This window comes from Anopheles maculipalpis, chromosome 2RL (assembly GCF_943734695.1).
Source record: "Anopheles maculipalpis chromosome 2RL, idAnoMacuDA_375_x, whole genome shotgun sequence".
Lineage (NCBI taxonomy): Eukaryota > Metazoa > Arthropoda > Insecta > Diptera > Culicidae > Anopheles > Anopheles maculipalpis.
Window position 1 is genome coordinate 70,315,856 of NC_064871.1, and position 17,932 is coordinate 70,333,787.

The 17,932-nt window shown below is 41.5% G+C and overlaps 1 protein-coding gene across 8 annotated transcripts; it reads right to left on the reverse strand.

Moving 5' to 3' along the window:
• Positions 1–401: 401 nt before the first annotated feature.
• On the reverse strand, positions 402–13,255 carry LOC126568752 (kinesin-like protein unc-104). Of its 8 annotated transcripts, XM_050225354.1 has the most exons (20): positions 13,037–13,255; positions 12,533–12,957; positions 12,183–12,438; positions 11,333–11,496; positions 11,118–11,257; positions 10,339–10,380; positions 7,766–8,146; positions 7,226–7,683; positions 7,040–7,154; positions 6,804–6,970; positions 6,516–6,721; positions 5,514–5,927; positions 4,163–4,300; positions 3,633–4,097; positions 3,477–3,567; positions 2,739–3,401; positions 2,474–2,663; positions 1,060–1,912; positions 663–764; positions 402–601 (listed from the first exon to the last, which is right to left on the reverse strand). In XM_050225354.1, the coding sequence occupies exons 1-20, from the start codon at positions 13,217–13,219 to the stop codon at positions 454–456; spliced, it is 5,601 nt and encodes a 1,866-aa protein (XP_050081311.1). In that variant the 5' UTR covers positions 13,220–13,255; the 3' UTR covers positions 402–453. The 8 variants fall into 8 exon arrangements, with proteins under 8 accessions (XP_050081311.1, XP_050081312.1, XP_050081309.1 ...); XM_050225355.1 differs by lacking the exon at positions 10,339–10,380; XM_050225352.1 differs by lacking the exon at positions 5,514–5,927 and having other exon boundaries at positions 2,483–2,663.
• Positions 13,256–17,932: the final 4,677 nt, after the last annotated feature.

Consider the following 17,932-nt stretch of genomic DNA (forward strand, 5'->3'; position numbering starts at 1 on the left):
AACGAAATAGTACGCAACAGAACGATTTTAACTAAATTGTGTCGCAATTATTACACATACAATGGAATTATTCCATTCCTGCCAGTCAAATCATCTTACTCATCCTTTTATACCACCTCTCCACGGTCAATGGGTTAATTTGTCTAGCTGTGTTATTTCCTTCTCTTTTTTTTGTTGTTGTGTGGTTTGATTTTCATAACTCGAAACCAAAACTTTTCGACACAACTAAGTAGACGGGAAAGAGATAATTAACGACAAACGAGTACTACTAAGTATTTTTGGTTTGATTTTCGGTTTTCTTGGTGGTGACGGTTGCAGCACGTCAAACTAATATTATTCTTACTCTCAGAATAATGGTGGTTATAGTTCTTCGCACATTTTTCTGCCGCACAGCAGGAGTATCCGCAGCCCAGTCGTTTAGTATACCAGCACGGACTCCATCGTTATTGTGTCTCATTTGCCCCCGGAGCTACTGCCACCTCCATTGCCCTGGGCAGCTGCTACAGCCAGTGCGGACCCGCCCGTCGTTGCCTGTTGCTGATCACCGGCACCACTTCCGTTACTGCTTATGCTGGAAATGTTTTTCCTGGCCAGCCGGGATCTAAAAAAGAATTGGCGAGAGGTTAGTACTGCGGTCCCATTCTCGAGCGAGCTTTGCATACCTAATTTGGCCAGCCAACAGTGGATTGATTGCGTATAACCAATCGTGGACTTCCTTGTCACCAAGTGTCTGCAGCAGGTATCCTCGGTGTTTGGTGACAACGCTATATAGAGAGCAGATATATTTGTAATAACTACCGAAAATATAACCATAGGCTAAACAGACGGAGAGTTGATGAAATAACGGGACAAGGGGTTTTTTTTAAGGAAGACAACAAATCATATTGCACTTTTCTTTAGTATTTGAAAATATAACAAAGCTTTCCAGGACATCAAAATACGTGACAAATTGGGAATTTAAACGGATACGACGGAGCATCAACTTTTGGTAAAAAAAACGGTATTGTCCCGCCAAACGCGGTACGTCTGGTCAGCCATATTGCCATTGCGTCTGCTTACCTAAATGTGTTCGGAACCTTCACCATCGCTGCCTGATCCTCGCTGCATTCAACCTGTGCGGTGGCCAGGTTCAAAACGGCCCGTTCCACCGGATCCTTATCGGAACGGAAGATAAAAACGTACGGTCGACGCACGGTTACCCATCGCTTTTTCCAACCCGAGCCGCCATGTTCGAGCACGTTCAGGTAACCCTTGCGAGCTACTACCGGACTGACGCGAATTTCCTCCAGCTCTGGCACATACAGTCGCAGTGACAGTTCCTGTGTTTGTGGTGCCGGTGCCGGTGCTTCCCAACCATTCGGTACATCTACCCGTTCCGGTGAGCACAGTTCGATCGAGTTACTTGAAATGTAGCTTGCGTTCATGTCCGCACATCCCTCGTCACCCGGTGAAGCATCGGATGGTTGCGCACTGGTGCCATTACCGTCCGCGCCTAGTTCCTTATTACCGATACGACCCTGGATTAGTTTCACACACTTCCACACCAACTCTGATTCGCGGGCAGACAGGTCCCGTTCCACCATTGCTGGTGTCTGCTGATCTTTGACCGGCGTTTGCGGTGATGGTGGAATAACCATGTGCACCGGCGATGCACTAGCACGCTGAGCGAGATTGCAAACGTCCTTTTCTGTTTTGGTGGTTGGGTTCGGTGTCGTGTCCATTCCGAGTCGTTCGCGCAGCAGCAGCAGATGTCTTACGCGACCAACCTCCTCCAACCGTGTCAGCTTCTCCAGTTCCCACTGATGGTCGAAGATGAGTGAGTCTCCGCGAGGACGCCAGCCGTGTAGATTCTCCTCACCCCGCACATAGGTGGAGCTGGTATCCAGAACACGGCGCTGTCGACGTTGAACACCTGATGGAGGATTTAAATGCAATTTAGTCACGTGGTAGGTCCAAAAGCGTTAAAAAGAAATGAGAAAGCATGTAAAGTTTAAAAGCGATATAAAATCAAATAAAAGTACTTCACGATGCACGCGATTCATGAAATAATTCTAGCACAGTTTGAACTAAAAAATATAACTTGCATTCATAGGTGCATTATGTAAGCTCATCATTTAACGTCTGCCGGAAATTGGGTCAAGTGTATCTGTGAATCAAAAACTTTGCACACTCACTCGGTCGTCTAACTGAATTTTTACTGTAAAAATACTAGGTGCCTCACGTGCCCACCCCTATGGCACACTTGTCCCAACTTCTGCTAATGAATAATAGATGTATAATCTTCAAAATGAATCATCTTCAACAACTCTACATTATCAAAATAATATCATCATGCTTATCATCACGTAGGAAGCTAAAACTGAAAAAATAAACGTGTTAAAAGCTCTTATGAGGCATGACAAAATTAACTACAAAATAACAGAGTCGTTCATTTTTCTTTGCTCAGTCTCTCTACACACTAGCACAGTTCTACCTGGACTACCTGCTTCAGAAGCTCTTCTCAGCGAAAGCTCATACACGCCCGACAGGCGATTGGCTTCCGGATTGCGATACTGTCCCGAGAACAGATGCTTAAGCGAACGTGGTCCAGTGCGAGCGTCACGACCGTAGATAATCATGCTGAGATCCTTCGTAATGATGGCCGGTCGAGCACAGTTATCAAGCTGTCAAGTAAGAATTGACGATTTAGCATGAGCAATTCGTAAGTGTTACAAGTGCATGTAAATGGCAATCCTTACCTCAAGATATGCGCTCAGCGTTATGTAAATCTGTTCACCCGTTTGTGTAACACGGTTGAGCAATGCCGAATTGTGCAGACTCGAGTCCCAGGCAGCTTCGAAGCGGAAGAACGACCGATCATCTCCAGGGACCTCCAAAACCTCGCCCGGGAACAATCCGAGCGACAAGACGCACGAGTCCGAATCCTCATCCTCGGCCGGTTCCGGCTGGTTGCGAATACGTCCGACAACTAGTTCGCGTATATCCTTCCATTTGACTTCAGGTGTCGGCTCGTGGACGATCGTGATACGGATGCGCCTTTGAATGCCCTGGTGAAGCAAAAATAGTCCACGGCAAGGCAGATCGTCGCTGTGGTCGACGACCGCCGGTACATATTCACCGTTCGGAGCCAGTTCACAGATTTCGAACCATACGAGGACATCATGCTTCGCCAACACCGTCGATGATGGTGGGCACGGTAATGGTCCAAACTTGGGGCTGCGAACCGGTTGGCTGATCGGAATGCTCGGCGGCAACATGCGCCTTGGTGGAGGCCTAGTAATCTGACAGTCTTGCTTGGCATCCTTGTGCAACGGGTGGTGCTGATAGTGACCGAACACCTTGAAAACTATCGGTTGTGTTTTCAGATATTCGATGAAAGATTTCGTTACCGGGACTGTGATCTGTTGAAAGAAGGGCAAGCAAACGGAGTCGTCTTTTTTTTGTTGTTGGTGATTGATTACATTCCAATAGCTTACATTTTGTACGTGATAGAATCCAAGCGGTGCTCCCGAGCCAGAGTTCTTTACCGGTTCCGTTGAAAATGCTTCCTCGTGTCGATGCAAAAAGCTACGGTAATAGTACACGTGTTAGATTTAAGCTTTCGAAATTTCATCAACCACTCGTTAACTTACTTAAACTGACAGAATATATCGGCATACTCGGCAGCAATGCCCGTCGCCTGCAGTACGGTCACACGGAAGGTAAACTCTTTGCCCGGTTGCAAATGTTCGCCCGGTTCCTGGTCGTTCGATTCGTGCAGCTCGGAAGCAACGCTCGAATCACCACGTCCGGAATCTGCGTCTTCCTGCTCCAATTCCTCCAACTTAGTGCCCATTTCGTTGCCTCCCTCGATGTACTTTTCATCCTTATCGGGAATGGTGCGGATCTTTGGCACCTTATGCTGTCCGTTTTGTTCCTCATCGAACAAGATGCGAGCGGATTGCTTAACGCCGTTGTTAAAGTCCGCATTCTCTTCATCCATCACGGGTTGTACGGCAACGCGCAGATACCCACGGACGTCGCCACGTTCATTCACAATCGCCACCTTGTGCACTAGAGGAACCGGATACAGTAGGTTGCTCAAGTAAACGAACGATCTGTAATAAAAAAAAAACAATTAATTTAAACATAAACGATTCAATGTTGCTGTACCTAGTCATACCTGCCGACCATCCGGAACCACGGAAAACGATCATAGAACGGATCACCGCCGGTTAAACTTTCAACGTTGTAATCCGGTGATGTTGGGCTGAGCTCGGCTTCATTGTGATACATCTCACGCATCAGTTCGAGACGTTGCCTAGAAGTACAGAAATTGTATGACATAAGTATAATCATTACAGTATATTGCTTTCCAATAATGCAGACATAATATTTTTACGAACAGAAGAAGTGAACATATGCATATGCATTATATGGCCCAATGTTAAATGTCTGCACTATATCAACATTTACACCGACCTATGTATGTCATAGTGCTGCCATTTAACATCGCATTAAAGTATGCGCGATTCAATCGAAATGCAAACCAAATTTTCATAAAGCTATGTACAGGATTATTCCCATTTTTGTTAGTATTTTTGCAATCACTCTAACCGAATCCTCAAAGGCTTGATGTTGGTGAATGTAATACGATTTGCATGTAAGTTGTGCTTAATATACTGTACGTATAGTTATGAATAATGTATAATTTTCATGCATAGTATGTAGTTGATGTTTAAATCAATGGAAGCGAAAAAATCGAAAGCGTGAAAAAGCCTAGTAATATACCCCATTTTTATAGCTTTGCTTAGTAATATTTGAGCAAATGTGCCATAGAGGCAAGTGAGCTCTATTGTATTTGTAAAGCAACAAATCAATTGGACGACCAAATAAATATACATAATTGTTTATACCCATGACGAGATACAGTAAATTAAATTTAATGAATAATGGTCAATTCTTCAGTCCATGATGACCATGAAAGTAAATTCAGCTTTTTTTAAAACGACTTTAAGTAAGTTCCAGTATAAATTGCTTCCGCTACATACATTGAGGATTCATTCTCCAACGGTATTTTGTATCATAGGACAATTTTCTGTAATAATTCAATTTTAAGCTTTAAATCTAACCGGGATCAATTAGAGTATGAATAAATAAAGTATATTACGAATATGAACACCCAAGACAATTATTTCGCCGACGAGCGATATAATAATATCATAGCAAAAGCTGTAAAATCACTTTTTGTTTTTTCATCATCATGAATAATAGTAGTACGCGCATTGTGTAAGATAAGCACCGAAGAAAGCGAACACATATCTCTCCTTAAAGCGAAAAGCAGCGAAGCGGCGATACATTATCTATATCAACAATAGTAGACATAAGGGTAATCGTTTACTCTACAAAAATGAAGATCAATTAAAAGCAACATAATTGATCAGCTTGGGAAGTGATGTCCCAGGCACACACACACAACACTGCACAACTATTGAGCCCTTATATTAATTGCATGCGGAAATGTTTCTGCTAACCTAGAAGGCATCAAATTAGCCAGAGTTAGTCTCGTGCCTGCTTTGCCACAACCACCGCTACTGGCGGGCATAACTGCACCTCCGTCGTAGATAACGGACGGCGGTGAAGGTGGCGATGCAGTACCACCGGATGATGACGAGTTGGATGAAACCGAATTCGTTGGTGAGGTCAAACATTTGCTAGCATCACAGTTAGGCGCTAGTCCCGCCAACAACCGTGCTGCCGCAGGATGTTCCAGTAACTGATGGTCCTGTTGACTCGAGGCCGACATCGGCGGTTGTGCGAACCCTGGATACTGTGTGCCGGTATACTCCGGTGTGTGCTCACCACTGGACAGCTCGAGCACAAAGCTCATCAGCTCCGGAGAAGTGTCGGATGTATTATAGATTTGCCGCATCAGTTCCAACCGATACCTGTCCAATTGGATGCGGCCAAAATATTCGCAGTAGCATCAGTTAGCAACCAGTACATGGAATACGGGGAAGGCGTAACACCAATTGGATGGCCAGAGTTTAGCAGTGTTAATTGCCATAGGACAATGCATGTTAAACGAAGTCAACAATAGCAAAAAAGAAAGAGAGAAGTAACATTAAACAACCAAAAAACCCAAAAGCCTATATGAAATGCTGTTAAGATGAACTAAAAACCAATGTGTTTAAAAAAAATGCACGCCAAGTCGTCGGTTAACTGCGTACTCAAATTCAAGCAAAGTTTCAAGTGACGTGAAAAATGTATGCGCAACTTTAAAGTAAATAATCTATAACTAATTAGAGCAAATTCGAATCTTTGTTGCAAGAAAACAATGCAGGGATGCTGATGTATCGATCGAAATCTGTAGTATGGATTGGCAATGTATTTTATGTGTTTGTGCCTTTGAGGATGTTCTGCTCTAAATTGATTCTAAATGCGTCATTTAAATAGAGCTCAATGCTAATGGCACATGACGAGCAAAATAATACTCGCACGAAAGCAATGATCATTTGTAACATTTTTATGCTTACCGCAACTTTTCCAGACTCCAGTAGTGGGTAGCTCCATTCTTTGTATCGGTAACTTCTACCGCCACAATCGTTCTTGGAATGGGCGTCTGGCCAAACTCATCTTCCTGACCACCGTTTGTCAGGGCTCCTACGGCCGGTGCGGGTGTCAATTCCGGTGGCAGCGGAGAGTACAGAGTGTCTGTCAGAAGCGTGAACTGGAATTGAACCTAATAGAACAGAGTCGGATCGGGAAAACAAACAAGTCATATTGAGCGAACTGTAGAGTAGAAATGAATTATTCAGTCTTACCTTCTTCTTCAATTCAACCGAAATTGCATTGGCTTCCTTCAGGAATATTGCATTGCCCCAGAGATCATCACGAAGTGACGTAAACTGATGGTAACGCCATTTTCGGAATGCCCATGCGGCTAACCCGGCTTCGCGTGCTGTCCAACAGGACTCGAAAAGTGGATTGACTGCATGACGAAAAAATATAATATTATCCAACCATCCTTCCCCCTTCCAATCACTATCCAATAATTTACCAAAGATGTCCTCTTCTTGGTGGAAATCTTCAGGACTGTAGCTGCTGTACATCGACATTGTCATGGACTGTTCTTCAACTTGCTTCTGAAGTGCATCGATTCTGGCCTCATACGTCTGCCCAAGTGAAGATGAAAAATGCGTTAAACTATAACACAAACGGTAATTTAACGTTAAATCGTTCCTACCTTGCGTTGCTCTTCAAACTCCTGGTCGGCAGCCCGCTTTTCGCGCTTGTACTGTTCCTCTAGCGCCAGCAAACGCTTTTCCATCTCCGCCTTCAAATCGATGCCTTGCTTTTCCAGCAATTCACACTGGGCAAAGTTCCAGTCAGCAATCTCGCCACTGTTGCCCGGCGTTTCGCACACATCGACCTCTTTATTTTTTTCACGCTTCTCACGCGCTTGCTCCGGGTGCGTGAACCGGAACACATGATTGCGTCCCAGGATAACGCGTGAACCAGTTTGCAATACCTCCGGTTCGATTACCTTTCGACCGTTCACGTACACCAGCGCATCCTTGTGCGGTACCAGCGTAACCACGCCATCCTTGTTCTCGAACACACAGTGCTCCTTCAAGATGTGCGAGCCGGACAGTTGAATGTCCTGCGGTACGTTCGCTTCCGATGTACCGAGACGGGTAAGTCCTGTGGAGATGGCAAATTTAATTATCGTCTTCCGATCACCGAAAACTATTCCTCGCCCGGGGGTGAGGTGATTAGTACGTACCGTCCTTAATGTAGTACAGCAAACACTCGGACAGTGTTGGATCCTCGTTGAGATTCACCAGATGGGGCGATTTCTTCGGCGAGAACACACCGACAGTAATACCGTCCTCCTTTACGGCCACACCCATCTCGGCAAAGACGGCTTCCCGCTGCACACGAATCTGCTCCGTTCGCTTCAACTTCTCTTCCCATGTTTCATTCAGCTCGGCGATAAGCTTTTCGCTTGCCTGCAGCTGATCAACTGCCATTTCCGTGCTTGAACCGGTGCGTTTGCGATTGCGATTCGGCGAATGAATCTTCTTCTCGCCATCTTCACCTTCCTCGGTAATGACGACACCGCCAACTGACTCGATTTTGTCCGACTTGATGAGACATTCGTCCTCTGCAAGGAAAAGCAATGGAACATGAAAACGTAATACATGTTACCAATAATTGGCCAAATATTTCGTGAATGGAAATGGAGAAACGTATCCGTAGTGGATTTTGGAAAAATTTAAATATACTACATTATGTGGCGACTTGTGTGGTAGAAGATTGAATTTCTTTTCTTGTTAACCTTTATTTCAATGACCACCTACCAGTGTATGTTATGCATTTTTATTTTGCAAAAACTTTCAATATAATAGAGCTATCTCAGGATGAAACTTTTGGGATGCCTAGAAAAACATTTTTTTCTATCATAAAGCGAAAAGCCTGATTTTTGTATTTTTTTTAAATATACTTTTAATTTTATGTTCAATTTATTCCCCTATTTTCTAGAACCACCTAACCCACAAACGAGTAAGTCATATTTTTTTATTGGTGTATGTATTTTGTCGTATTATCAAGCTTGTATCTGTTGATCTGCTCGTCGTATTTGTATAAATATTTGACGAAAGAAGAGACTACTTCTGCTGTCCAGCAAATAAAATTTGGTTGAGATTTTAAAAATTCTTTTATTCATTTATTTTTCGCTTCCACTTGCATCTGCGCAAAGCAACTTTTCGCTAATCAGAGTTTTTGTTTGATATTTAAAATTTCTTATGTAAGGCTTTTGTGGAATGAAATAGTTAAATTAGGATATGACTTCAAATAGTCTCAGCTGATCAGTCTTTTTTTCAGTAAAAGAGACTCTTTTAGAAGAGATTCAATGCATGTTCGGCATACGACGATGAAAAAATAATTTATAACAATCAATTCCGTGTGCCTGTGTAATTACTTGAATTATACAAAAATGAATAATTAGTTTGATTAGATTAGTTTGAACTATTTGGAACCATAACATCCAACACTTTTTCGCCTATTTTTTATAGTCTGTATAAATTGATTATTTGATGTTGTAAAAAGAAGTATCAAGCTACTGGAAATATAGATGTTACAAGCTTTTAAAACAAAAAAAATAATAGAAGAAGATTTTTTGAAAATATGAACTAGATTTTAATACTAAGACAACAAACAGCCTCATCTTTCTTGAAAATTTTATGCAAATATGATAAGTAGATTAAAAATTATATACCTTTCTTATGCTAAATTATGCTAATTCCTAGACAAAATGTATTAACTACCCGTGGTTATAGCTGGTAAGGGTGTATTTTCGGTCATTGAAACGAAGGTTAGTAAGTAAATCAGATAATTGTTTCAAAAAAAGGTTTGTATATCGAATACTTCAGCCAAAATACGGATTTATAAAATTTTGATTGAAACTCAAACTCCTTTGGATGTAATGACCACAAATCCAAAACTATCCACACAAAAAATGAAAACGGAAGAGCGTACAAAGAGTTATAGCGATTGAAATATTCGTAATTCGACAATCTTTACACCAAAACGCCGCTGGGTTGAACAAATGTGGTGTGTTTTTAGTGTATGAAGCCAGGAAAGGAAAAGTTTAAACTTTCATGTAATTTGGTCGTAATTGTTCATTTTGTACAACCCGTTTGGACATCGAAAATTAAGAAATAATGATACACACTGATAAATGAAATATTTATGTTGCTAAGTGCATGTTGTTGTATGAGTTCGCGTGCAAATGATAAGCAAATATAAATGTACACAAAATAAAGCGCGTGTAGTGTGGCGAAGTACAAGTATATGGGAGACAAATGTTTTCAAACATATTCACAGAAGCATTACATAGTACGCTTCAAGAACGGTCGGAGCTGTTCGTTAGGCATCAAAGCATATTATAGCATGCGCACTTCAAATGAGGTAAACACATTCTCATTTCGGGCAGCACATTGATGAAGCTCGTACGGTCGCGTTTTCACGCACAATCTTGATACACAAAAATAGCACTATTGCAGTGCAATCTTTTTTTTTTTTTTGTACAAACGAACTCTTCACAGCTCGTTACAGACAAAGCCAGCAAATGATAACGAACGATAAACACAAACCAAAGCTATGGTCTATGATTTTATGATAATGTGATGTAGATGTATTATTTGTGACAAAAAAAAAAACAAAATCGTATCACAGAGGTAGAGAGAAAAGAAAAGAAAAACAACCAATAGAAAACATAAAAAAGACAGTTTATTTTCCTTTAAATACGATAGGCATAACTGTATCTTATAGCGTTCGACGGTAATCTCTACTTACTATTAGCATCTCGCTTTTCACAAACCACTTTACCGTCCGGTCCTACATGAAAAGTGTAGTACAAGTGTGATTAAAAATTCACAGTTCAACACCGTTGGGCTATTGGGTGGTGAGGAATAATTGCAAAAGCAGCTAGCATCGGCCAAGCTTCATATTTGCAAACCATGGTTCATGTACGGGTGGTGTCGTTTACTTGTGTTGTTTCATATCTTTTCCTCCCCAATCGTCGCTAGCGGCGCAAGAATCCGATTTTGGATCAACCAAGTGTGGAAATGTGTTCAAGCAGTATGAATGAAATAAATGCTCCTAAGCTTTGGTAATGGTTGCTTTTAAATTTGGAACGAGTGAGCAGCGATGGTTTCGATTTTAAATTTTGCTTCCCATAACCTAACCAAAACACAATCGCACAAAGAACAAACTCAAAACGATAGGTTTGAAAAGAAACGGCCGAAATAACGCATTCCAAACATGGTTGATAGGGATAACAATCGAGCAAACGGTGGTTGGCAGAAAATTTGGACGTGATGATGTGAACGGGAAATGGTGAAATGGGGGAGGAACTCTTTAACATTAAATTCAAATGAAGATCCCACTGATCGGAACTTTCAATGATATGAACAGTAAGTATGAAAACATTTAACAAGTGTTCCGTTTTGGAAGAAAAAGAATTTGCATCCCAACGCAGTGGCAAACAAGGGAAGTAAGGTTGGGATGTCGGCAAGCGTCTAACAGTGGCAACCTGTTCAAGCTCCGATACGCTGACGCACGATTAAACTCACCTTCCTGCACCTCGATACCTTCGGCTTTGAGAAGCTCGCGCAGCTTTTGTATTTCTTCCTTGAGTTCGCGAATAAGTTTCGCATTGGCGTCCTCGTTGACGACAGCCTTGCAGACGATCTGTTTCGCGCGATCGGCATATCTAAGTTGGATGTTGTGGAGTGGTTTTCGAAATTATTGTAATGTTCACATATTCCGACATTGTTTGAATACTCACCTCAATGTGCTTAGTGTTTCGTCGTAGTTGATATCGGCCGGCGATATCGCGGCAATCATGGCGGTTTTAGAGTTACCGCCAAGATTTTCTCTCAGCAACCATGTCAACACCGAATCGCGATAAGGAATGAAATCCGCTTTCTTCGATTTTTTATTCTTTGATGCCTGTTGATAAAATAGAATTGTTAGTATGAATTATTCATAATGGTAAAATTTACACAAAGACACTCTTGTAAACAGCGACACAGATATCCGGATGGACACATAGTTTCCGGTAAATGCAACAGTAAACCAAATAACATGCCTATCCATAAAATATCCAATGTTTGTTTGCGTTAAAATGAATGTTTGTTTGCGTTAAAAAATAAAATGATTCAACAAAGAGACATCACACATTCGTGTCCAACGTTCCATTCCAATTTCATGACGTAATTCTACAACCATTTTGAAACCATAATCAAACTAAACTTGTTCACACCGAAAAAAACAAAACATCTAATACTTACGGACTGATTTGGCAGACGTAATCGAAGTGTGTATCGAATACGAATTCGTAATGATGATGAATATGATTATGATGGTAATGTTCGTCAACGCAATATCGGTATAATGAGAACAAGTAAGATTTGAAACGAATCAATATTTGCTACAGTAAATTAGGAGTTGCATGGTACAGGGGTACATTGAGGGAAAAAGAATGGTAAAATGACGTCAAAATGCACCGGGCACACAAAACTCCACAGTAAACGTGGAGCAGACAATACACCAATAAATCCTAGCTGCTCATCTAAAACTGCAACACATCTCTAAAACAGAGAAAAATAATGGGGACGACATTGAAGTGTACTTACAATTTCGGCCAGCGCCGAGATGACCTTGCCCAGCGTGGTAAGACTCTTGTTAATGTTGGCTCCCTCCTTCAGACGAGTGCCCTTGGCGCCCGTCGAATCGGCCCGCTCAGAACCAGCCAAATCGACCAGGCTAATTTTCGAAACTTTCTCCGTTTCGAGACTGGTCATGCGATCCTGACGCTTTTGGGTGAAGAAAATCGTAAACACAGCGTGCGATCTTGAGCTCGTTTCGTTCATGTTAGTGGCGGCCACAGTACTGTGAAGCAAATGTACCACGAGACCAAAAAAAAAAAAACCCCCTCCGTAAGAACGATACATTAAGAATGAGCGCTACAACAAAAAGCAATTACCGTGCTTTGTTGCCCTCATCGATCAGGTCGTGTATGTCTTGGTAGGACGTGACAGCCAGTTTGGATAGATCTTCTACGTAAGGACCGAGCAGCGGATGTTCGCGCACCTTTAGATTTCCTTTGTTTTTCGGGTTCAGCAGATCTCTAACGCGTTCGCAATAAATCTCCATGTACGACACCTCCACCGAGTACTTCAGATCGTCACTTTCTGTTTCCTGTATTCGGCGGAACAGATCCTTACAGATCATCGGTATCACGCCCTCCTGGCCATCTTCCTGTTTGCCCATCATGGTGTACGATTTGCCAGCGCCCGTTTGTCCGTACGCGAATATGCAAACGTTGTAGCCGTCGAACGAGTGTTGCAACATTTCCTCGCCAATGTCGGAGTACACCATGGCTTGTGTAGAGAATTCCAAATCGCGTGGCTGTGACATGAAAGTGAAGGAGAACGTGTTAATATTCTACCGTGTTTGTCCGCTAGTTGACTACAAATCCGTTGCTTACATCGTGTGACCAGTAGGAGTAATCGTAGTTGAAGCGTTTGACCGATTCGCTCGAACCGGGCGGTACCTTCGGGTTTGTGATGCAGGTCGTGTTGCCAGCCATTTCGATGATGCATTTTGACTCCCGGGCGATTTCCCGGGAGTTGAAGGGTCGCACACGGACCGCCACCTTCACGGACGACATGATGGCGGAAGGCCCTGGGCCCTGATACCGGTTTTAGATCTGTTTGAAGAATGAAAGATTTTGCACAAACACGATTTGATATTATTTCAATTTTATGGACCAAAGATGATTCATTTAGGATTTCTAGAAATAAATTTTCTTCATCAAATGGAGGCGCCCAGCACGTTTCAACAATGTAGTACTGTTGGAATTAATGAATAAAGCTATTTCAAGACGTGTTCCGAGACGTAAACCATTATAATACGAAAACGAAAATAAATGCTAAATTATATTTTTAGATGTTCATCATTCGCCCACAAACGCTACAGAGAGACCGACCACAGAAAACATTCGCAGGATAAAAATAGACAAGTAATACAGCTTTTTGCAAGTTTTGTGTCAAAAGAAAACGAAGTTACAGATAAAAAGATAAAATAATATCAGTTGAATGGGGAAGTTTTCCACAAAACACCATCCACATAATTTATAACTCAGGAGAGAAAAAAGTCCTCACTCGAACTTACGGAAAATTATACAATAATTTTATCCTTCTTTATTTCTATAATTCAAATTGAGTAGAGGCGTTCTTCATAGAGCAGGACCAGTTATCCGGACCGTACCCTCCGTGTTAGGAACTGATCATTCAAGTACGCGGTACCAATAAGCCTAGAAAGCCATTCAATGGCCGGCATGGCGTCGGAGGTCGTAGAGCCATGATAAAGGAGAATAAACTCTGAACACTAACACTTCTCAAATCATTAAAATCACTGTGCAAAAGTAGGGCAAGAGTATCATGATACCTGGGTGGAACTGAAAACAAGTTTAATAACAAGTTCAGATGAACAGATTATAAAAACTAACCTTTGTGGATGAACATACAAAGAAAAACAAATTATTTGGCTCATTTTTACATAATAATAAATCTTTTTGTTATTGAAAATTTAATTAAATAATGTTATCATTTGTCAAAAAACGTTAATTTGCTATCCAAAGACTATTCATTTTATCAGAAAAAATGCTTCATTGCGAGAAGCTTTTCACCAATATTAGTTTTCATACAGATAAAAGGTTGGATTAACAGTCAGACACATAAATCACACATTAAAAGCAAGGCGTTTGCAAGAAATGTCATCCGTAAATCCTCGTTGGATTACAAACCCTCCCGAACAGAATTTCAATCACATAGCATAGCAAAAGTTTTCCATTCACTACGAGAAAACTGGCTCTTCCTACCTGTAAATATAATTAAAATCACAACCATTCAAATGTCTGAAAACACCAAAAAAAAAATCCTACAACGAATTCGTATACGTATGTTTCACTGGAACATCACTTCTCGTTCTCCAGGGGTCGAAGCCCTTTTTTTGGTTGTATTTTCCGGCACTGATAAACGGTCGGTCGGAAGCAATGCTCTGCGGGACGCCAGAACCACAGCAGGACTCATTGTTTCAATATGTAATTAAGACCTGAAAAGGGGCGGACACGGTTTCGTAGAACTGATTGCGAAGTTGCAAATTAATCACCAACGTGTGTGAGCAGAAGGAAAAACCACCAATAAAAGAAAATCAGTAAGAATGCTTATAGGGGGGGGGTATAGAAAGTGCCAGCGACTGGTTACACACTCTTGTCTGAAAACAAGCAAAACGATTGGCCCAAAAAAGTACGATTGATTTACTACTTTAATTTTCCCGAATCTCGATTCTCGACACATAAGAAAAGTCTTCTTTCAGTAGATAGACAGTGTTTTACAGAATACAATCAGACTAGAAAGTCCAACAGAATAAAAGGCAAGCTTTTTAGTGGGTTTATTTTAAAACTTTGCCAGCTCGCTGTGAAGTTTATGCACCTTGTAATCCATGATTTACGAAACAGTCAGAAAGAAAGAGAAAATTCTTTTTAGCAAACAAACAAACTCCATCGACGCTTCACATGCGTGTGTTTGCCAGTTTTCTTTCCCTACTTTTTTCTGTTTTTTGCTTGCGTAAGCACGGCAAAAGCTTTCGCTTCTAATTAATCAACGGCACGCTATGCAATTTGTTGAATATCGCCCACGCAACCTCACCTTCGACGGATGGCAAAGCGCGAACGCGTAACACGAAGGGAATGGTTGGCAAAAGTTGCCATTTCCTCACTTTTGGATACTCTAGCTTAAGTTCAATCATCGTAGGTCGGAAAAGCACCATAAATATGCTGGCAAAATGCGCGTCACGACAAGCTGTTTGAGGGTAAAAGGAGGGACGTGAGTATGATTAGCAGAATGAACGGTGTTCGTGTGTTCGACACGTTCGAGTTCATAAGTAAACAGTGCCATAACTAAGTGCATACCATCGTATGGATGTGAAGAAACCGTCGCAAAAATCAAGCAACAGCGAAAGCGCCAGGGAACTCTGTGTATTAGCTGCTAAAGTTATAAGCTTGAGTGCGATAAAAAAAGCAGCAGTAAAACTATTAAACACATTACATTCATTCCTTGGTTCTTAGGCAATTTTTATCGACCAACTTAATGCGTTGCTACACTGTTGCCCCTTTTTATTTCTGGAAAGTGTGACTTTTTATCCTTGCTTCACGGCATAATACACCAATCGGATGCTTGGAGTAGGTACAAGGACATTGGCTATCGTGCAAAAATTGTGTGTTTGTGTGGAAGCTTCTTTTTTTTTCTTTGCTTCTTCAAAGCTAGTGCCTCTCACAAGCTAATCATTACACGCCAAGGCGGGCGCCAGATGTCTGCCTGCGACAACACTCCTAATGGGGTTCATTTTTACACGATTTCATCGCAGTAAGGCCAATGTAGCAACGACGGGCCAAAGGGTAGGATGTCCTCGAAAGACGAAAGAAAATTAAAGCAAACGGGAAACGGGATTTTGGAAATATTTTCCCAAAAAAAAAAAGAAGTCATACTTCACATGCATAAAACTGGGATTTTCCTAACTTGTTTGTAGTATAATTGTTGCAAATTAAAAGACAAACAATAACGTTGAAAAAGTAACGTTCAACTCGTATTACTCGGCTGTGGAAACGCATTATCATTCACTATCATTAAGCCTGACCTGCTGACCTTATAATCAATTGTGTTACGTAGCTTTGCTGCTGCAACAACGCAAAGTTAAAACGGCACCTCCTCCTAGCCCCTAATGGTGAGGCTACGTTCAATTGCAACATTCAGTGCCTCGACACGCGTTTCCCAGGAACGTGCTCCTTGGAGCAGTATTAGCCGCGAATGAGTATGGATTTTTACTCGATGAAAACCACACCGTGTGTAGGTGAAGCTTTCCACGTTAAGCTACTATACGTAAATGGTATTAGTAGCGCACTACCTCGGTATGGTGGTATGAGCGTCCGAAACATTCACAAAGAATGAATTCGATGAATCACAAAGCCAGGATCCATATCCAGTCGCGACTTTGGGGCGACTTTTAACGTCCTAGTACCATGTGCTCTTTGAAAAGCTGGAGCTATTCCAAGGTAACTCCAGACCATTGGTGACTCATTCTGCCAGCATAGTAAATATGTTGCTCGCCATCGTCTGCCACATGAAGTTGCGCTATTTCTACTGTTCCCTTTTGTGGATACAAACGGCTCCTGCTGCAGGGTTTCGAAACCATAAACCAAGCGTTTCAGAGCGAACTATATCAAGCTAGACAGACTAACGATGGTTCGAAACATGTCGAACCACCGGGTGAATCGCTTTCCCTAAGAACACATTTTGCTCGAGACATCGAACCACGAAACGGCAAATGACTACAGCCGAACTCAATATTTCCTGCGGTGGTGGATTTTTGACAGTGCGTATCACATTTCACTGCCAGTAAAAAAAAAGGTACCATTACCGAGCAGCTGTACAGGGTGTCCAATAATGTTTGTCTTTCTAATGGTCGTTCGCTGGTAATGCAAAATTATTTCCAAACCGCAGTCGAACACAAGTTATGTGTATAAGACACATAATGGAGGAAAAAATTGAATGATCGTCATACAGAACATAGACAGAGTCAACAATAACTTGACCAAACACATAAAAAAAGTACAAAATTCACAACGTAAAGATACAAAGCTTTTTAAGTAACTTGATCCACAGCAAACTGGAAAAAAAAACATTATAAACTGAACGCGGAGAAAGGGACATTATAAGTAAATTAGTAATTCTCAGTGTACTCTTTATCTTCCGCGATTTTACATTTCATTTGCTAAAGTACTTTTTCAGGACATTTATTGATCGAGCAAGGACGGACTCAACATTAAATCATTAGTTTAGCTAAACATTTTGAGTCGATCTTTTATTTTTTAAATATTTCTTCTTGGCTTTAACGACCTCTAAGGTCATCGAAATGGCTTACTAGACTTGCCGATACCTCTAAGTGGATAGTCAGTCCACACTACTGGGGGACGGGTCTGGATGGGATTTTTTGACTGAAGGTTTTGACTTGACACTGCAGGCTTGCTGGATAGTTCTGGGAACGGAGGGACGATTCGGACGTAATTCGATGTCCGGACCTGCCTAGTGAAGACCGACGCCGCTAACGACTCATCTAACGGACTATCGCTTACAGTTTTGTGTACTTATACAAATAAGTACAACAGATTTTTTTGTCTTCACGATGTTTCAAATAATTAAACAACTTATGAAATAAGAAAAAATCAAATTCTTTCTCTTTAATCAAATCAAAAAGCGTAAAACAAATACTCGTTCGAACACATTGCAGCACTGTTTACACCCATTTAGAATGAATCTAATTC

Bases quoted from the DNA above. Each gene is read 5' to 3' on its own strand.
- LOC126568752 (XM_050225354.1), bottom strand. From the start codon at position 13,219: ATGTCGTCCGTGAAGGTGGCGGTCCGTGTGCGACCCTTCAACTCCCGG. The intron at 6,971-7,039 runs GTAAATTATTGG...TTCGTCATGCAG, and splicing joins CCAAGAAGAGGACATCTTTG to TCAATCCACTTTTCGAGTCC. The intron at 5,928-6,515 runs GTAAGCATAAAA...CCAATTGGACAG, and splicing joins TGGAGTCTGGAAAAGTTGCG to GTATCGGTTGGAACTGATGC.